The 22,429-nt window shown below is 40.6% G+C and overlaps 1 protein-coding gene across 1 annotated transcript; it reads left to right on the top strand.

The window, feature by feature from the left end:
- The first annotated feature begins 7,119 nt into the window (after positions 1 to 7,119).
- Positions 7,120 to 8,596, top strand: LOC122002161 (U-box domain-containing protein 4-like). The gene is made up of 2 exons (XM_042557250.1): positions 7,120 to 8,176; positions 8,283 to 8,596. Exons 1-2 carry the CDS (start codon positions 7,202 to 7,204, stop codon positions 8,331 to 8,333), a joined length of 1,026 nt encoding a protein of 341 aa, XP_042413184.1. The 5' UTR covers positions 7,120 to 7,201; the 3' UTR covers positions 8,334 to 8,596.
- Positions 8,597 to 22,429: the final 13,833 nt, after the last annotated feature.

The raw sequence follows: 22,429 nt of genomic DNA, 5'->3' as shown, positions 1-22,429 counted from the left end.
CCTCTTAGGGGGAGAATGAAGAGCTTAATTTATGCTTTCATTACCTAGTGGTATGAAGAAGGAAGCTATGGGATTAGCCTAACTTACATATGGGATTGTAAGTGTTATTGTGGTATTGTCAAACATCAAAAAGGGGGAGATTGTTGGTACAATATCCCTCAGGTCAAGGTTGACCTGGGTAACCAAGCTGAGTCTTGGTTTGGGTTTAGATGTTTGACAATAAGATATTGATTGAAGAAGAGTCAAGTAGGTCAAGGTTGACTGGATACTTGACTGGGAAGTCCTAACTGGGATGTTAGGCAAAATGAAAGTCCTGGTGAGTGAAGCCAGGCAGAAGAAAAGTCTTGGTGAGTGAAGCCAGGCAGATGAAAGTCCTGGTGAGTGAAGCCAGGCAGATGAAAGTCCTGGTGAGTGAAGTCAGGCAGATGAAAGTCCTAGTGAGTGAAGCTAGGCAGATGGAAACCCTGGTGAGTGAAGCCAGGTGAAAGTCCTAGTGAGTGAAGCTAGGCAGATGGAAAACCCTAGTGAGTAAAGCTAGGTGAAAGCCCTGGTGAGTGAAGCCAGGCAAGGGAAAATCCAGATGGATCAAGGATGATCGGACATCTGGTGCTGGGAAGTCCAAGTAGGTCAATGGAGTGACCGGATACTTGGCACGACGAGTAAAAGTCCAAGTGGGTCAAAGGGATTGACCGGACACTTGGTGGGGAGTCCTGGCAGGTCAAGGGAGTGACCAGATGCGAGGCATGATGTACCAACAGGTCAAGGTTGACCGGATGTTGGTTAGAGGTTTGGAACTTGGTTTTGGGCAAAACCAGGGATCGATCCGTGGATCGATCCAGCCGTGGATCGATCGGTGGATCGATCCAGATTCTTCAGTGACAGAAGCTTCGGATCGATCCGTGATCGATTCAGGTCCCGATCGATCACCGATCGATCGGGATGATGCCAGCGCGATAGCGCCGGATCGATCCGTGGATCGATCCGCACGTTGGATTGAGGCACGGATCGATCGTGGATCGATCCAAAGCCTCCGATCGATTGGGAACATTCGAATCGATCGGGATCCGACCGTCGGCGTTTAAACCGCAGGCGGGCGTGGTCTTCGGCATCTCTTCACGAGCTCTTCTCAGATTCATTCCAGCTCCTCCACAGCTCTCTACAAGCACGTGATCGCCAGTTCTTGAAGGTTCTTGGAGGCTTTCCAAGTCAAGAGGCGGATCTATTGCAAGAGGAAGAAGTTAGGGTTAGGGTTTTTACGGCACATCTTGTAAGCTTTTGCTTAACTTGTATTTCCCTTTCTTCTTCTTGTATTGAGAGTGTTGTAGGGCTTCTCCGCCTTTGGTAGTTACCATAAAGGAGTGTTATTCATAGTGGAGGGTGTGTGCGTTGGTGTGGATCCTTGGATTAGTCACCTCTTGTGAGGTGGATACCAAGTAAAATCCTAGTGTTAGCGTGTTTGTGTTTGTTTCTGTATTTTCCGCTGCACATCCAAGAAGAAACAAGCAACGAAGAGCACCGAGCGAACGCGACGAGCTATTCACCCCCCCCTCTAGCTACTTTTGGTCCTAACACCTTCATCAACGATCGAGCGATGACCTCAAACCCTTGTCTCCATCGACGGTCGAGCGACGACCTTAAACCCTTGTGTCCATCGACGGTCGAGCGACGACCTTAAACCTGAGTCTTCGTCAAATCGTCGAGTAGCGATATTAAACGTGTGTCTTCATCAACGATCGAGCGACGACCTTAAACCCTTCTCCACCGACAGACAAGCGATGACCTTAAACTCGGAGTCTGCATCAAACCGTCGAGCGACGACGTTAAATTCTTGTCTTCACCGACAGTCAAGTGGCGACCTTAAACCCAAGTCTACACCAAACCGTTGAGCGACGATGTTAAACCCTTGTCTCCACCGACGGTCGAGCGGTGACCTTAAACTCGGGTCTTCACCAATGGTCGAGCGGTGACCTTAAACTCGAGTCCACATTAAATCGTCAAGCGGCTGGACTCAAATCGTCGAGCGATGACGTTAAATGCGAGTCCACATCAAATCATCGAACGGCGACGTTAAACACATGTCTACATTAAATCGTCGAGCGGCGACGTTAAACGAGAGTCTACATCGAATTTTCGAGCAGCGACGTTAAACGCGAGCCTACATCAAATCGTCCAGCGACGATGTTAAACCCGGGACTTTTAGCAACCCGGGATATGTTGACCGACCAGCTCGGCTGTTTTGCTATAGCTTTTCGTGACTGACTGGAAAGATGCCGCTTAGGGGTAGTGAGAATACCGCCGAGCAGGTGTATTTTAACGGGATGAACACATAAGAAAGTAACGCCGAACAGGCGGTAGTGCATTGATACTTGGAAGATTACAAAAAAGGGAGGAGTACAAGATTGCTCCAACTAAGCTCACTCTTTGTAATCTAATACGTCGTCCGACAGAGACGCGGTGAGCTTGTCCCGACTGATGATGTTGTCGGTCATAGCAGTTGGTAAATGGCCTCCTTCTGGGAGCTAGTCGATCGTCCCGTTGATCACCAAATCGAACAGCCGGAGTGCTCGGTCGATGATTTTATCGTTGAAAGTGTCCGAGCGGACGTAAGCTTGCTTCCTAGTCTCAAACCTACTCGACTCGGCATCTTGGTAAATCTTCAAAGCCACTCGGGAGCCCCCAGCTCATCCTTGATGGCGGCTAGCGCAGCATCCTTGGAGGCAAGTTGGTCACGAAGGGTCGTTTCTTCGACCGAGCGATTGTTCCGCTCGACAATCAGGAAGTCCTCAGCTTCCTTGAGCTTTTGAGTGAGGATCCGGGCCTCCTTATTATTCTCATCGAGGTCCGTGATGACCCGGTTCTTCCGCACGTTCGCCGACTCGATCTTATTATCAAAAGTGGTGACTTATTTATTAAGTCGCTCCAACATCGTGGCCTGCCCGGTGCTCTTGGCCCGTTCGGTGTCAAGCAGTTTGTCGCTCTTCTCCAGAGTGACCCGCAGCTTGGCCACCTAGACGTCTATTTTTTCTTGAGAAGTAGAGGATTGGCCCCTCGACGCCTTCAGCTTCTTAACCTCCTCCTCCAAAAAGGTGAGCCTCTGGCACAAAACTAGGTTCTTTACCCAATATTGCAGTCAAGTGAGGAAAGGTAATCGTCGATCGGCAATAAAGTAGGAAAATACACTAAGGGGAACACTTACTCCAGTGGGTATCTAGGTATGGTTGTCCGCAAGCGCGTCTGGAAGCATTATCGTCGCACGGGCTCAGGCGCACTCCTAGATTTTGGCGAATGGCCCCTGGATGATGATCAGGTGCTCGGGGGCTTGAGACTCAGCGCTCGACTCGCGATATTCTTCGATCGGCAGGTGGAGGATCGTCGTGATATGGCGTTGGCCGCTCGGGGCTGATTGAGCTGAGGTCGCTCGGCCTGACGGTCGGGAGGTGGACGCCGGACGGATGCCGGACTTTTTTACCTTCGAGGGCTCCAAAAGCAGCAAGAGTCCCCTGCGGCAGATCAGCCAAGGAGAGAGTCCAATCAGACGATACGGAGGTCGCCGTTTGAAGCGGAGTTGGGGTCGAAGTTTCGACTTGCTCGGTAGACCGCGCAGCTGAAGTAGCGGAGCGCGATGAAGGCTCTACTCGACGCCTCTTGCGCTTGTTTAGTGGTACATCGGAGGAGGCCGAGCCCGATGGCTCCTCAACCAGAATGATCGGGCGCCGCTCGGATGGAGGCTGTGATCCTTGGTGGCTCCTCTGCTCTGCGCATGGCTAGCTCGCCTCTGCTCACTAAGATGGGTGTCGCATCACTCTAATCCTGAGGCTCTTCATGTGAGCGATCGGCTGCAGGCTGTAGTTCGCCAGTTCTTTAACAGCAACCGCATTGATCGCGACATCCTTGAGCTTCGCATTGGCAGCCAGACGTGCTCGCAACATGACTTTGGCTGCAAAAGAGAAAGAGAAATCAGTTAGCATCAAAGGAAGAATTAAAGAAGCTTCATACCTAGGCTGGTCGGCAGCCGGGTGCGGATCAGACTTAAGCCGAAGATATAAAGGACGCCTTCCAGTAGCAACTTGTGGATGTCGTAGTTCTGACCAGCCAACATCGAAGCTGCGTTCAGGAGGTCCGATCGGCTCTTATAACTTTTCAAGGGACGCTGAGGCGCCACTTCAAGCTACCAGTGGGTCAGGAAGTCTGGCCGCTCGAGAAGGGGCATGAAGAAAAAATATTCTTTCTAGCGCTTGTTGGAGGTAGACATCTTGTCAAAGAATACTAAACCGACCCGAGACTAGTAGAGGAAAGTCCTCGGATTAGACAATTTAGGGTAATAAAAATAATGAAAGATCCGGGGTGTAAGAGTGTAAGAGGAATGTCGTGCAGACGGAATAGGACAATGACTCCGCACAATAGCCGAAAGGAGTTCGACACTAATTGAGGAAGAGAAATGCGGAAATACTTACAAACGATTAAAATAAAGGGGTGGATCGGAAATCGCAGACCAGTGATAAACTGATCTCGGAAGAAACAGATACAGTTGGTCAATGGAGAATTGAGCCGATCAAAGGGAGAAGGCAGAATGATCTGATGATCGGAAGGGATTTCGAAAACGTCTCTCAAACTCTCAGCGTCACCTCCATTGAACCTAAACTCCATGGATATATACTAGAGTCCACGGATAGAGGTAGGTGACTGTGAAGAACTTGCCATGGAAACAGAGAGCAAAGAGAAAAGGCGGTCAAAAAGAAGAAACACGAGTGTAAGGGAAAGAGCTTACTAGGAAGTCGTTGGAAAACAAGTAAAAAGAATCGCCGAGGAACAATGGCGGAAGGTTGTCGGAGAAGGTCACACAGGAGCAGAGGAAGGTTGCTGCTAGGGGTATAATCGAGCCGAGCCGAGCCGAACTCTTGAATGTTTGAGCTTGACTCGTTTATAATCGAGCCGAGCTCGAGCTTTATTTAACGAATATATTCATGACTCACGAGCTTATTCGAGCTTTTATCGAGCCTAAACGAGCTTAATAAATATAAATCATAAATTTAAATATTCATTAAAAACTAAATTATATATTTAGGGGAAATTATAATAATATTATTAAAATTTATAATTTTATTCTAATAAATAAATTTAATATATTTGTCTATATTTTTCATAAGTGTAAAATCTATAAATTCAATATCAAAACTATTATTATTTTTATTTAAAAGCTGCTTAATGAGCTTAACGAACGTGTTCACGAGCTAACGAGCCGAATATTGTGAAGCTTGAGCTTCGTTCGTTTATCTTAACGAGCCTCATTAAACGAGCTCAAACGAGCTTTTATCGAATCGAGCTTCGAATAGCTCGCGAGCGGCTTGGTTCATTTACATCCCTAGTTGCTGCCAGAGAACTCGAACTCGAAGACGAAGTGTGCAAAGGAGGCAACGCAGCAGGCTTATAAGCCTTAGGGGCGGCCGAGCGAAGCCATCCGATCTAGGTCTCGGAAACCTAGGCGAAGATCAGGCCGTTAAATTCAAATCATCAAATGTCACATCACGTCTGTCACGTCAGGCGTGCGGTGGCATCGGGCGCGACACGTGGCGCCTCACCACAGGTCAGCATTTAATGACGGCATGGAAGCGTACTCAGCCTTAATGCGCAGAGATTTGCACGATTTCCTAGAAATTTGGGTGATGCCAGCATGGCTCGCGCTCACCCAAGACAGCCTAAGGAAAGATTTCACAAGTGCAAACCTTCGTCGTGTCGATCAGATAGAGGAAGCATACCTATGCCCGAACGACAAGCTTCAACAGGCTATCGGCGAGGATCTGTCTTATCTCGATCATAAATCACACAGTGTCGAAGGCTGATTGGGAGGAAACCTACTCGGACAATTGTCCAGTCAATCGGACTGCAGACTCATTCGACTAAACTTGAGGGGGAAGCTTGTGATGCGGTGATGATGAAGGGCCCCACTCCGCTGCCACGGTGGAAGTCAAAGGAGGTCAAAGTCAAGACGGTCGACGAGTGGACGACTTCGGCCGGTTGGGCAAACCATGCTCCGACCGGGGATCAGGTTCCAACCCGCCGTCTTCGACATGAGGAGCAATCAAACAACTAACGCTCAAGGGAGACGACGCTCAGAAACCGAGCCGAGCAGCTACCCCGCTCGGCAAGACAACAAGCATGATATCAAATGTTCAACTCCGGTCGAGCGGCTACCCCGCTCGGCCAGACAGCAAAGTATGACATCGAAAGAGTTCGACTTCAGGCGAGCGGCTATCCCGCTCGACCCAACAACAGAGCATGCGGGCAGTGGACTTCCGGCCGAGCGGCTATCCCGCTCAACTCGACAACGGACAACACGTGGACAGTAAAATTTCGACCGAGCGACTATTTCGCTCGACCAAGCAACAAATACAGCAAACTATCTTTCAACATCCTTTTGAGAGCTAGTGCCACCACAAGCGGCATGGTCAGATAAATGATCGTACAACTGAAGCTTCTACTGTCACTTCAGATATATATTCGGCCTGTTAAGGTAATGTGTCAGGGACACTTTACTGACAAGTCTTTTAAGAGAAAGCTTCGAGATGCGTGCTCGCCTTGGGAAGTGTGCATGGGCGCTACCGGAGCTTTATATAAAGGGGGTCCAAGCATCAACAAAGGTATGCGATATTTTACTGTTGTGGTACAATCTTCTTGTTGCTTCGCTTATTGCTTCTTTTTCGTCGGAGACTAACTTGAGCGTCGGAGGGTCATCACCGAGGATCTCTTCCCTAGCTCGGCATTGACATTAGTTATATTACAAGTCGAAGCGAAGTCCATAGGAGATCAACGAAAACGTCATATCTTCAATATCTATTTCATTAACTTTCGGATAGAATCATAACCCATAATAACCTTTCCTGCCTCCCAATTAAGAGGAAGTTAAATACATTTTCCTATCTTTTCTTTTCACCCCCGGCCCATTCAAACGTAGGGTTAAAGTTGGGTGCAGGCGTGCAGCTTGTTGCCGGTTCCTTCTTACCTTGATTAAATTGGACACGTGTCCAATCAACCAACCAAAATACCTAATCGTTTTCGCCCAGTGCCCGTCCCTACACCGGGCCCTACTCCAAGCACCAATTCCTTTCGCTCTATTTAATGGTCTCATCTCTCTTCACCGCCCCTTCTTCCTCTGAGAAACCTCCATTGTTCAACCGCCCGATTAGCTCCGCCCACAGATCCAATGGAAGTGATGGTGGTGGAGAGCCCGCCGGAGTTTCTTCCGCACATCGCCCGGAGTTACAGCGACTGCAATCGCCGCCGTTCCGACGATTCCCCACTCGTCCGCTGTCAAACAAGCTGCTCCTCCTCCCTCCATCGCTTACTCGTCCACTCCGCCGCCGAATGCTCCGACGACGCCATTTGCAAGCTCATCGCCGACCTTGACTCGCCCTCCATCGAATCCAAGCGCCTCGCCGCAACGGAGCTCCGTTTCCTCGCCAAGCACAGCCCCGAGAACCGCGTCCGTATCGCCCGCGCCGGCGCCGTCGCTCCCCTCGTCGCCCTCCTCTCCCACCCCGATCCTCAGATCCAGGAGCAAGGCGTCACCGCTATTTTAAACCTCTCCCTCTGCGATGAGAACAAATCCGCCATCGCCGGTGCCGGCGCCATCCGCCACCTCGTCTTCGCTCTCCGCTTCGGCACCCCCGCTGCCCGTGAGAACTCCGCTTGCGCCCTCCTCCGCCTCGCCCAACGTGACGACCTCCGCGCCGCTATCGGCTGCTCGGGTGCCATCCCAGCCCTCGTCTCCCTCCTCGAGACAGGCGGACCTCGCGGGAAGAAGGACGCCGCCACCGCCCTCTTCGCCCTCTTAGCTGCGAAGGAGAACATGACCCGGGCAGTGGAGGCTGGAGCGGTGCGCCCCCTTCTGGATCTGATGTCCGATCCGGAGTCGGGGATGGTAGACAAGGCGGCATACGTGCTCCACCGGGTGTTGTCGTTGCAGGAGGGGCGTAGGGCAGCGGTGGCGGAGGGCGGCGTACCTGTGCTGGTGGAGATGGTGGAGGTCGGGACACGCCGGCAGAAGGAAGTATCCATGCTATCGCTTCTCGAAATATGCAAGGAGGGCGCTGCGTACCGAAGAATGGTAGTCCGCGAGGGCGGCATTCCGCCAGTCGTTGCTCTGGTTCAGTCCTCCTCGGAGAAGACGAAGGAGAAGGTAACCTCACCTCCGACTAACTCGGTGCTCGGACTCGAACGGATAAATTATTTCCTTTAACGGCTGAAAAAAATTAAAATATTTATTTTTTCAAATATTTTTACAGGCGGAGGCGTTGATTGCGCTTTTACGGCAACCGACCGCACCACCTTCATAGTTCAGGCTTACCGACACGTGTCGGCAGAAGGTGGGTAAATAGTTACTTTCGGCCGCCGCATCCTATCAACGGAGGTGATGATGGTCGGCTCGTTTTTTTTTTCCCTTTTTTGTTTTAGTGAAAATGGTCGGGTTTTATTATATCAGAAACTCGTTTTTTTTAAAAAAAAAACGAACGAGCTGTGCTGGTCTTTTGAATGTCCTGGGTCGGACGTTAATGATACAAGTTGTAGTGTACTAAATTGCTAGTGCACTTGTATTGAACTTTGTGTACAAATGATTTAATTTGGTTCCACTCAATCAATATCCATATTTCTCCATTGGAATAATAATTAATTGCTAATAAGACAAACAAAATCAGTAGCGGATTTGCATCTTGGCTTGATTCTTAATAATTTATGACACGTGGAGGTAGGATATGCAAGCAATCTCATCATTTCCTTTTAATTTATGGTTTTTGGTGGTTGCATGACTATTTAGTGGGATATATCATGTAAATAAAAAAAGAATGTAATTTTTTTAAAAATATAAATGTATTGTTAAAGTCTAGACAAGAAAACTCTAAATTCATGCCGACATCCAATTTATGCATCAATATTTAAAAATTAAAAAAGGAAAATCAATATAACTTTAGTTGTTGAGATATATGCTCCTCACTTGTTTTCTCCTATAATGTAATTAAACAATGATATAAATAATTAAATTGGAATGAGGTGCCACATCTAAATCTGATCCAAATCTCTAAGATAGTTTTTTTTTTGTTTTAGTTTAATTTTCTTGCTTTGTACCTATTGTAAGAATACTAATTATCATTATTATAAGAATGTATAAGAATGAAAATGTGATATGTGAACGTTGTGGCTTAGGTGGGTGTTGGGTGTGATTGTTGAACGTTTAATATGGATGCCAACAACTCATGTCTCCTAAAATCGAGTTAAGACGTTTGTTTGTTGAGGGTGATTTGATAAATAATTTTGTTATTGTTAATAAATTATAGGAGTATATCAATTATATTAATTTGATTTTGATTTCAATTTAAGACCAGGAATCCAATTTGTCAGAATCTATTTCATTCAAATTCAATAGCTTAAAAAATGGCAGCTCCTTATTTTAGGAATCATCAGGAATCTAATTTGAAAGAATCTATTTCATTCAAAGCCTTTTATTTTATGAATCATCAGCTTGTGGCATAAGCATCTCCCGCCTAAATCTTAAACTTGTCATATTTGTTATAACAATTATGAAATCATAGTTATAATGGTGTAACAACTATAATGACGTAGTTACTACAATACAACTCCGAATCAAGATTTAGATTGGAGATGCATATGTGTCAGAAGCATCCATATGTCAAAAGCGAGTAGTGTATAAGAAGGTATTTATGTCATTTTACAAGAGGATGGGGTGTCCTTTTGATTAAAAATCAACATAGGGCATCATTGACGATTTGGTAAAAAAAATTGTCCTTTTCAATTTTGTTTAAAAAAAATATTTGGGCTGCCAAATTAAGGCGTGGTGCGATATAAAATACTCAAAAGAATAATAAAAAGAATAAGATTTGAATTTCAAATGAAATGAATATTTTTAAAGGTCAATTTTTGAATGAGTATAAGTTGTATTTTGAAGTTATCTAATAGATGAACTAAAGAGAAGATAGACTATCTCTTGGTGTAGTTGGCATCGATGATCAAATTTAGATTTTGATAGATAATAAATAGATTAAAGTTAGACACTACAAGAAAATAGTAAAATAGCAATGAAATACTCATTTGTAGTTAAATTAAACTGTTAGCGGCAAAATACAGGTTCATTGCAAATAATAATATTAAAAATTTAGTTTTGCGTAAGGTCATAAATATTTGCAACGAGTTTACCATATTCATCACTAAAAGTTTAGTATTAGTGGCGAATTAAGTTAAGAGTAATGATAAACAGAGAGAAAAAAACCTCAAGGAAAAGCTCAGAGATAAACACATAAATTCATGACCTGCCATTTTCACTTTTGTGCGCTCCATCACTTTATGTGTCTATTCCTGAGCTTTTCCTTGAGATTTTTTTCCTTTGCATATCATTTTTCTTAAGTTAATCGCAGTTACTATTTTTTTGAGTGGGCCCGTAAATAAAAAAGGATTAGCGATGAATTTGGAAATTTCACCGCTAACCCTTATATATTAGTAGCGAAAGTAGACAATTCACCGCTAATCCTTATTATTAGCGGCGAAATTTGAATATTCGCCACTAATATATTAGCGGCGAGTTTTCCAGTTTTACCCCTAATAAAATGGATTAGCGACGAACTTCCATTTTCGTCACTAATCTCGTGCCTTACTTTTCCCTGAAGCCACCGCGATTAGATCCACCTTCTCCTCTGTGCGTTCTCTTCTTCTCTTTTGATGCTGCTGCAATCAGGTTTTAGGGTTTAGGGTGCGTGATATCTTCTTCTCCTCTGTACGCGCTCTCTTCTTCTCCTCTGACGCTGCCGCGATCAAGTTTTAGGGTTTAGGGTGCACGATCTCTTCTTCTCCTTCGGCGTTGCCGCAAATCTTCCTTGTTCTGGCGAATCCTCCTTCTTTCCTACTCTGACTCCAATGACTCTTGTTCTGACCCAACTCAGGTTTTCCTCCGCTTCTTTCCTAATATGAGAAAGGTATTGCTATCTATATTTTTTTTTCTTTCCACATGATTGCACTTATATGATCTTGTTAGCAGTGTACTTGTCTTGCTATAATTTTACAGAAATTATCTTGCTTTTAAATTTTGAATAATGAATACGCATTTCACTTCTATGCTCACTAAATCCTTTACATGCCCATCCCTTCACATGCCCTAACTTTCTTCTACTGTTTGAATTTTTATACTTCTTGTGGTTTATATTTTAGCCATATATTTCATCTACGCTCCAGTTGTTGTTTAAGGATTAAATGGCATGTTTTGAGTTGCTTTAGGACAATCTATTCAATAAGGGAGGGCAAGGACATCCATTTGGTAACTGCATGCGCAAGATTAAGGTCAATAGAACTCACTAGTACTGTGATGCATTGTAAATTCACATGCAATGTTAAGATAGGGTCAATTGACAGATCATGTTAAGATATGTACTTATTTTGCCTCGATGATCATGTTTAACCAAATTATTCTGAACTTCTCTTGTTGGAAGCTACATAGTTGATAATTTTTTAGTTATTTTGATATGATTAATTAATTTAAGTTATTTAATGTAAGTTGCTTATTAATTTCATTAAATCTTATCATCAAACTTATTGATAAGAGTTATTTATTAAATAATATGAATTTTTTTTATATATTTAACTAGGTTTTTTAAATATGGATAAAAGTTAGATAATGCTTGAGAATTGGATTAGCCTTGAATATATAAATGTGTTAAATCAGTTTTTAAATGTGACAGAGAATTATATGATAAATCTAAATTTATCCAATATTCGTTATCCCTGTCGAAGGCGTGACAATTTATTTAAATATGAGTTGGATTATGTTCGAGGACATCTTTATAAGTGAGGATTTGACAAATTATACAAAGTCTGGAACTTTCATGGTGAAGCTTCTACATCATCTGTTAATATAAATATTATCAATGAAGATGAACTTGATTGTGATTTTGAAGGAGATGATTTTCAAGACATTTTTATTGATTTAAGAAATATAGAAAATATCAAAACTAGAGGGCCTCAATTAGATGATATTAATGAAAACATGAATACAGATGATATTAGAGGAAGTTATAGCTCAATGTTTGAAGAAGTAAAAAAAGAATTGTATCACACTTATACTAATTTTTCTGTATTTAATTTTTTTAGTCAAGTTAATGCATATGAAGGCGTTAAATGGCTAGAGCAATAAGTCTTTTGATATGTTACTTCAGTTATTGCAAAAGGTATTTTTTTAAATCGAATGTGATTCCAAACTCTCATTATGAAGCAAAGAAAATGTTAAAGAGTTAGAATTGGCATATTACATGTATATAAGAATGATTGTATATTATTTTGAGATCCGCACAAGAATAAAGATATATGTCCAGTGTGCAAAGAACCTAGATACAAGTATGATGGGATGAATAAGAAAATGAATGCTCAGAAAATTCTTCGATATTTTCCTTTGAAGCCCAGACTTAAGCGGTTGTTTATTGCCAAACATATAGCAAAAGATATGAGATGGTATAAAGAAAAGAGGGTTGAAATAGATGGTATATTAAAACACCCAGCATATAGTGAATTATGGAAAGAATTTAACACTTCACATGAAATATTTGCTAGTGATCTACAAAATATTCACTTGGGGTGTGCTACTGATGGTTTTAATCTGTTTGGAAACATGTCAACTGCTTATAGTATGTGGTCTGTTATACTTGTGAATTATAATTTACCACCATGGAAAATGATGAAGTCATCATACTTGATAATGTCTCTTTTAATTCCTGGGAAAGATATAGATGTGTATTTATGACCTTTGATCAATGAACTGAAGGAGCTACAGGATGATGGGATGGAAGCATATGATGCATCAATTGAACAAGTATTTCAATTACATGCTATTGTGATGTGGACCATTCATGGCTTTCCAGCATATGGAACGGTATCTGGATGGAGCACAAAGGGTTATAAAGCATATCCAGTATGCCTTGATGAAACTAAATCTCAAAGATTACAGAGTAAAATATACTACACATGCCATCGTCGATTCTTGAATGTGCAACACCCATGGCATAGAAATAAGAATTCCAATGGAAAGGTTGAACAAGAAGGACCACCACGAAGATTTAGTGGTTATGAGATTTTAGCACAGTTAGATACGTTACCCCAAGTGGCATTCAGTAAATATTCTACATTAAGTAAAAAGCGGCAACGATCTTTGGATGATACAAATTGAGTAAAGAAGTATATATTTTTTGAGTTAAAGTATTGACCAGATTTAAAGTTGAGACATAATTTAGATGTGATGCACATTGAAAAAAATATTTGTGATGCTTTGGTTAGCACATTATTTAATATAGATGGAAAGTCAAAGGATACGTTTAAAGCAAGGTTAGACTTGCAAGATATGGGGATTAGAAGTGAATTGCATTTAAAGAAAGTTGGAGACAAATTTTATAAATCATATGCAAGTTACACGTTGACATTGGAAGAAAGACATGCATTTTGTCAATTTCTAAAATCTGTGAAGTTTCTTGATGGATATGTTGCTAATATATCTAGAAATATGAATGTAAATGATGGAAAGTCACATGGACTAAAATCAAATGATTGTCATGTCTTAGTGCAAAGAATACTTCCAGCTGTTGTACGAAATTTTTTCCAAAAGATATATGTGGCACACTAATTGAGTTAAGTGATTTTTTTTTAAAAAAAAGATAACTGCAAGATCTTTACACAGTGGACTTATATAAAATGGAGGAGGAAATAGTATTCATATTGTGTAAGATGGAGCGAATATTTCCTCCAGTATTTTTTGATATTATGATTCATTTGATAGTTCATTTACCCCGTGAAGCCATGTTAGCTGGACATGTTTTGTCATGATGGATGTATCCCTTTGAACGATATTTGGGCAGACTAAAAAAATATATTCGTAATAAAACAAGACCTGAAGGATCTATTGCAGAGGGGCATATTATAAATGAAGCATTGACTTTTAGTTCTTTATATATGAGTCATATTAAGACAAGATTTAGTAGGTCAGAATGAAACAAAGATGTTCAACCAATAACATGTAATTTAAGTGTTTTCTGACAACAAGCAAGAGTGTTTGGCAACCAACATAATCTGAAATTATCTTTGACTTTATATAAGAAACCACATTGGTATGAGGGACGAGGTGTTGCGGAAGAGTACATCGGCGGACGAGAAGGGAGCATGAGGTGTTTCCGAGGGACGAGAAGCCGGAGCGGAAGATTGCTCAAGGAGCAAGAGACGCAGCCAGCGAGAAGGTCGGCACGGGAGAGAGCTGACGGGCTCGGTGCATCCGAGGGACGAAGAGCTGAGGATGAGTACGCTGGTGGACGATAAGAAAGCACGCGATGATTCCGAGGGACGAGAAATCGGAGCGGAAGCCTGTTCGAGAAGGCCGAAATTGAAATCGGGTGAGTCTTATTTTGGTTGACCGAAATCACCCAAGGGAGAAGAGTCAGAGCAGAAGACCCGGACCGAGGCGAACAGAACCGGAGCAAAGAGCTCGGACCACAAAAAGTCAACAATGTTGACTTTAGTGGTCCGGGCGCCTGGAGCGATTTCGACGCCCGGAACCCGACTTTGACCATATCACAATTTGACCGTGATCCGTTGCGAAGGAGATAAAGTTTTATCCCCTTTCAAGCGTCTGGAAGCCTCCAGACGCCCCGACCAAGGCTATAACTATAGCCTTGGTCCAGAAGTTTTTTAACACAACAAGCAATTGTAGCAACACTTGTGCGCTTTCCTGTTTTATTTAGCTTCCTTCTTTCTGTGCTTACACTGCTATAAAAGAGATTTCTTCGCCTGAAGGAGAATTTAGTGCGATCATCTTCATTGTATTAACAATCTCCCCGGTTGTAACCAAGTAAACTCCGGTGTCTCTTTTCTTTTAAGTCCAGTCTTTAATTATTTATGCAAGTGTTATTTTAAAAGTTCGAGAAGGGTATCTCTTTTATTTTTGTGTAGGGCTATTCAACCCCTCCGACAGCCGGCCACCAACGGTCCCCAACAAATGGTATCAGAGTCAGGACGTCTTAGAAGGACTAACGGTCGACTAAAGCAACGAGATGGTCGGAGCTAACATCTATTCACCAATGTTCGAGGGGGAGTTCACATTTTGGAAGCGACGGATGAAGGTATTTCTTAAAATAGATTTTAGTATTTTACTAATAATAAAATATGGTTATGAAACACCAAAGAATGCAAACGGAGAATAAATTGAAAAACGCCTCTGAACCAAAAGTAGCGCGACAATTTCATATCAAACGGTAAGGCTGAATATCATCTCATAAGTGTACTACCGGTGAAAGATCTCAACAGAATTGGCAACTACCAAAGTGTAAAAGAACTATGGAAAAAGTTCTTGAAGCTCCACGAAGAACTGATTGAAGCCAAATCCGACTCCTCAATGGACACCGAGTCGTCGTCAGAAGAATCCGAGACTGAAGAAATTGTCGGGATAGCCCTGATAGCCAAATTCCTTCCCGAGGACATAGAAAGCTCATCCCAGATGAGCATCGATGAAGGGGGAGAGTCTTCAAAAGAAAGTAGCTCAATAGGGGGAGTATCAGAAGGCGACAAGGTAAGTCAGGTACAATCTCTTCCACCTGACCAAATGTTCAAATTTGTAAAGTTATTAATTAAAGACTGTTGCATGCTAGAAAAATAAAATAAAAAGATAAAATTAACTTTAGATAAATCTTGTTTGTCGGAAGATCTTAAAAGATTAGAAATAGAAAATGATAAATTAAAATTAGAAAATGCTAATTTGAAAATACAAGTAGATATTTTGAAAAATCATGCATGTTTAAATAATCAATATATTAGAAAATTTTATGGATTAAATTGGTAGCTTAGATATCATAAGAGACAAATTAGAAATATTACAAAGAAATATGTCCCTAAGAAATTTCTAATTAATCCAGTTGGCTTGAACCTATATTGGGTTCCTAAGTCTTGTCTTACTTGAACCTTAATTTAGACTTAGCGCTTTCAGTGAGAAAATTAAACATTTAATTTCCTTATGAGGGTTTGTCTAGAAGTGGTTGATGATCCAATAACCAAGAAGGCATAGTGCCTCGCTACAACCTGTAAGTCAAAATATTGAAATAAAGTGTTTAATTGACTAATTGATAAAGCATTAAATTGAAATTAGATAATGCTTTAAAGGGTTATTCAATTTTTTAAAAAAATTCTCAAAAATATTTTTGCTTACAAATTTCTTTTAATTAGAAAATTTTCACAAAAATATTCTTACTTTAAATAAATTATTCCAACAATTTTTTGGAAATTTCTCAAATTTTTTCAAAGTTGTCTAACTTAGAATTTTTTTCTACTTAAATTTTACTTAGAATTTTTTCAAAAATGATTGCAATTTTTTTATATCAAAATAATTTTCAAAGTTTTCAAAATTATTACCCTTAGATTTTTTTTGGAATCCCATTTTTTATGTGATCAAAGGGGAAAAGGAAAATATTAAGTCTAGGGGGAGGTAGATCAAATTTTTTGCACTTTCATGCAAAATTTATTACTCTTGATTTATGTTGGTTTACCCTAGCTTAACTTAGATTGCTCACATCAAAAAGGGAGAGATTGTTAGAATCCTAGATTGTTTTGATGTGATCAAACAAGTTAAGTTAGATCCTATGGTGTTTTGACCCTATGTCTAAGTATGCAGGAACTTAGGAGCACAGGAAGTCGAGCGGAAGATGCAGTTAGCGAGAAGGACGACATAGGAGATAGAGGCGACGGACTTGGTGCGTCTGAGGGACGAGGTGCTGGGGAAGAGTACACCGGTGGACGAGAAGGGAGCGTGCGGTGTTTCCGAGGGACGAGAAGTCAGAGCGGAAGATTGCTCGAGGAGCAAGAGACGCAGCTAGCGAGAAGGTTGGCACGGGAGAGAGCCGACGGGCTCGGTGCGTCCGAGGGATGAAGAACTGCAGATGAGTACGCTGGCGGACAAGAAGAAAGAACGCGATGATTCCGAGGGGCGAAAAGCTGGAGCGGAAGCTTGCTTGAGAAGGCTGAAATTGGGTTCGGGTGAGCCTTATTTCAGTTGGCCGAAATCACCCAAGTGAGCAGAGCCGGAGCTGAAGATCCGGACCGAGGCGAACAGAACCGGAGTAGAGAGCCCGGACCGTAAAAAGTCAACAATGTTGACTTTAGTGGTCCGGGCGCCCAGAGCGATTCTAGACGCCCTGAACTCGACTTTGACCAAATCACGATTTGACCGTAATCTGTTGTGAAGGGGATAAAGTTTTATCCCCTTCCACACGTTTGGAAGCCTCCAGGTGCCCCGACCAAAGCTATAAATACAGTCTTGGTCTAGAAGCTTTTCAACACAACAAGCAATTGTAACAACACTTGTGCGCTTTCCTGTTTTGTTTAGCTTCCTTCTTTCTGTGCTTACACTGCTGTAAAAGAGGCATTTCCGCCTGAAGGAGAATTTAGTGCGATCATCTTCCTTGGATTAACAACCTCCCTGGTTGTAACCAAGTAAACTCTAGTGTCTCTTTTCTTTTAAGTCTAGTCTTTAATTATTTATGCAAGTGTTATTTTAAAAGTCCGAGAAGGGTATCTCTTTTATTTTTGTGTAGGGCTATTCAACCCCTTCGACAGCCAACCACCAACGGTCCCCAACACTGATGATGGTGACAATTTAGATTTTTTTTTGTGGAGTGTTGAAAGATGTTGTTCAACTATTTTACTCTTTCAAGTATAAAGTACAATTATTCTTGTATGAATGGTTCCAATGTAATCTGAAAAAAAAAATAATGATTGAAGAGTTTGGTCTCTTATGTATTGACACTTCTAAAATATGGTACGTTGATGACCGATTCATTTTGGCCAACCAAGAAAATCAAGCTTATTATTTAAATGATATAAGTGTGGAGGTCATTGGAAGGTAGTACAAAAGGTTCAACATCGAGAAATATATGAAGTAACTGAAGTTGATGAAGTATCTAAAGAAATTGAATCCGGAAATAATTTCAATATTGAGACTAACCAGGATATTTCTTCTAATGAAGCAACTTCAGTAGTTGGTGATGACTTAGAGATATCCCAACTTGGTAGATTAGATGTTTAGCATCAACATATAAATATGTCAAATGTACAAGTTGAGCTGACTAGTGATGCTCAAAGTTTTCTTAATAATGAAGATGAAAATATTGAAATTGATAGTGACCCAGTCAAATATCTCTTTTAGATGATGATAGTAATTAATTTTTATTTACATGGTATTTATATTTTTCTTTATTTTTTAACTATTTATAGAAGATAAAATTTTATTACTTGTAGATGCCTATATATGTTGATGTATATTTGTTGATATATACATGATGATTATGTGACAGTCATGCCGTCCAAGAGGATTGAGCATCTACCAGTTATGCAGACACCTACTGATGATAGTTCTTCTAGTGGTTAGTGGTTTTATATTTAAATTATAAAATTTTTATTTAGGTATTTCATTTTTTAACTGTTAACACTTTTGCATTTGCAGGCCGATCGCTACGTAGGGAGACACGTGGCACACATTCTAATCGGTTGCGATGCCAAATCTCTGCCCAAGGTAGATTACCTATTACTTTTTGTCAGAGCGATGGACATCCAATTAGCCCAAACGCAACTTCATTTATGACCAAGTTAGGTCTCTCGATAATGAAGTTTGCTCCTTTATAGTTAAGAGTTGGAAGCACACCCCCGCTGATAATAAAAGGATGATATATGATCGATTATCAGTAAGTATAAGCAATTCAACATATTTATAATCACTCCTTTATTATTAATCATATGCAAAATAATTTTTTTTTCAAGCTGCTTTTGATATCAGTTTTCAGGAGGGTACATCGTCAATTATAAAGGAGACTGATCAATTAATGAGTGCATGGTATAAAGATAATAAAATCAAAATGCATAACCATTATAAGAAGTTATCGCACCTTCCTCCTGTTGAGCGCCGTCAACATATTCCGATCGAGTTTTGTGAGACTCAAGATGATTGGAACTACTTGTGCGCTTTGTTTGAATTTGAGGTATTTTAGGTAACTCATTCTATAATAAATGTCTTTTTTATATAAAAATTTAATTATTTGTTCTTTAACTATTATTTTATTTATATGAAATTTTGTGTTATAGAAAATATTTACAATAAATGATGAAAATCGAGGGAAGCTCCCATATAACCATCGCGGAGGTTCCAAATCATTCATTTAGTATAGTTACGACGATGTAAGTGCTAATTTTATAGTTTCGTATATTGTTTGTTGCTAACATATTAACACATTATTTTTTTAGATCGATCAATCATAAAGAAAAAATTGGATGACTGTCTTTAATGAAACTCATTATAGTTCCTCAAAAGGGTGGATTGATGGCACGACCAAAACTGCTTATATATGTTATGACCTTATTTAGTGAATTTATTTTAAACTGTGTATTATTATTTTATGCTATTTTTTATATATTTATTTTTTCTAGGATGATATGGTGAGACTACGTGATGAGTATATTCAAACACAAAATTCAGAAGTGGGTATCGATGTAGTCCAAATTGTAAATACAGTTTGTGATCAGGTTCATGATACTCATTCTTATATTTGCTTGTCATGTTTGACACAATTTGATTGATACTTGCAAATTTTGTTACTATGTAATTTCTTCTATAATTATTAATTATTGCTACTTGTTACTCTCTTCTAGGATTTTCACAGTTACTAATTATTAAATAGTTATGTGCTATTTTAAAACATGGAACTTGTATCAGGTCCTCGGTACTCATTCGAGATACATTAAAGGACTTGGAAGTGGGCCAAAACCAATTAGATCTGTTGGTGCAATATCCCTCAGGTCAAGGTTGACCTGGTTGACCAAGCTTGAGTCTTGGTTTGAGTTTCGATGTTTGACAATACAAGACTTTGATGATATGGACAAGTGCAGGTGCAGTTGTTCATTTGGGGAGATTGTTTGGTGCAATTCCCCTCTGATCAGGGTCTGATCAGGTTGGTTGAAGAAGAGTCAAGTAGGTCAAGGTTGACCAGATACTTGACTGGGAAGTCATGGTGAGTGAAGCTAGGCAGAGGAAAATCCTAGTGAGTGAAGCTAGGTGAAAAACCTGGTGAGTGAAGCCAGGCAGAAGAGAAGTCCTAGTGAGTGAAGCTAGGCAGAAGGGAAGTCCTGGTGAGCAGGCAGAGGAAAATCCTAGTGAGTGAAGCTAGGTGAAAGACCTGGTGAGTGAAGTCAGGCAGAAGAGAAGTCCTAGTGAGTGAAGCTAGGCAGAAGGGAAGTCCTGGTGAGTGAAGCCAGGCACGGGGAAATCCAGATGGGTCAAGGTTGACCAGACATCTGGTGAAAGTCCAAGTAGGTCAAAGGAATTGACCGGATACTTGGCACGAGGAAGAAAAGTCCAAGTAGGTCAAAGGGATTGACCGGATACTTGGCAAGAGGAGAAAAGTCCAAGTGGGTCAAAGGGATTGATCAGACACTTGGTGAGGAGAGTCCTAACTGGTCAAGGGTGACCGGATGCTAGGTTTTATGTACCAACAAGTCATGGTTGACTAGATGTTGGTTTAGGAGGGCTTTGGACTTGGTTTTGGGCAAAAACCAAGATTTGGAGAATTTTCAAGGTCAAAGGGCTTTGGACTTGGTTTAGGAGAAAACTCTAAGAAGAAGGGTAGTTAACCCAACTTTGAAGAAATTGACACTCAAGGAGAATTTTCAAGGTTATTATTAACCTTAGAAAATGAAATAGATTTATGATTTACTCTTTGAAAGAGTAAAATGTGCCAAATTTAAAAAGTTTTGGTTCTATTTTAAAATGGCACATATTGGAAAATCATAAGAACTATCAAGTTGAGATTTTGGTATGTTCTTAGGAAATTAAGGCAATTTGAGCCTTAATTTAAAGTGCTACTATTGTGGAAAAATGAAATATGCCAACACTTGAGGAATATGCTTAATTTTAATTGGCATAAATTAATTCAAGAGATTAAAGAAATGCTAAGTTGGGTTTCGGCCTTTTTTTTTAGGATATTGGGCAATCTAGGGTTTAAGTTTTAGGATTAGCTATGTGCTTAAGGATACTTAGATAGATAATCTAGGAATATTTTATTTATGCTAAATCTTGCCATGATTGTTTGCCCATTATATGCCATGACATCATGATTATTTTTGCATTCACATTTTATTATAAAAAACACAAAAAATACCATGTCATGACATACATACATCATGTAGTTATAGGAATTTTTTTTTTGAAAATTATTTCGTTTTTGATGTATGCCATAACATTATCATGCACTATGTTTGTTTCCTTAAAATTAAGGACAAAAGGCATTTATAAACAAGTTGAATTAACAATTAATATCCTTGGTGGATGTTTACCACTCAAAATGCCTAGATAGATATACATGATCCCTAGATTAGGGCAAAACCAAAATTTACATCTCACAAAGACCTATAAGATGACTTGTATGTGTTTTAGTGTACATTAGATACAAGTGAGACGTAAGGATGATGAACAAAACTCAAGATGTTAAATTAGTGCATTCTTTTGAGTTTTAAATTCATTAAAACACATAGTTATGTGTTTTCCCATCATTGGGAAAGCTAATGTACAAGTCATGTGCATTAAGCCCAAGGAACATGGTGGGATATTGCTTTTGAAAATGTTTTAAAATGATTTTGGAAAACCTTGGTGAAGGCTATCTTTTGATAGTAATCGCCATTGAATAGTTAGACACAAACTTGAAGAAAACAATAAAGTTTTTGTAAGTTTTCAAGTTTGTGTCAATCTTTGAAAATATGAATTATTTTCTTAGAAAACTATTTTTCCATGATAAAGTATGCCCTAAATAATGTCTACACAAATTTTCACAATTTTTGGATTTTTGTAGAATTTTCTAGGGGTTTCTGAAGTTGACTGAAATGAAATTTCAGCAACTATCAGAACTCAAATCGATCTCCCGATCGATTGGAATGCCTCAATCGATCGGGCGATCGATTGGGAAGGTAAATCCCGCGAGTAGTAGCTCGCTGGATCGATCCACCGATCGATCCACACTACCTGAATCGATCAGTGGATCGATTCAGCATGGTCCGATCGATTGGGACCCAACTCCAATCGATCGAAGTTGCTGATTTTATCTGGTAAAGCCTGATTTCAGTATTTTTGAACCATGGTTAGTCGAAGTAACCATTCCAAACCCTTAAAAATATATTTGTATACATAAAAAGGGCGTTTTCGTGTTGAAAACAAGGATGGATTGGTTAAGAAAGACTAAATTGAAGTTTAGGTTGAGGTTTGTTTCAATACTGAATTTTTGAACCTCAAAACTTCTAAATTTGGGTTTCCTAAAGGTTTAGGGATTCCAAGTCATTGTTGGTGCAATGACAGAAGTTACCACCATGTCTT

Source organism: Zingiber officinale, chromosome 7A (assembly GCF_018446385.1).
Source record: "Zingiber officinale cultivar Zhangliang chromosome 7A, Zo_v1.1, whole genome shotgun sequence".
Lineage (NCBI taxonomy): Eukaryota > Viridiplantae > Streptophyta > Magnoliopsida > Zingiberales > Zingiberaceae > Zingiber > Zingiber officinale.
The sequence above is the reverse complement of the archived record's forward strand: the minus strand, read 5'-3'. Positions and strand labels throughout refer to the sequence as shown.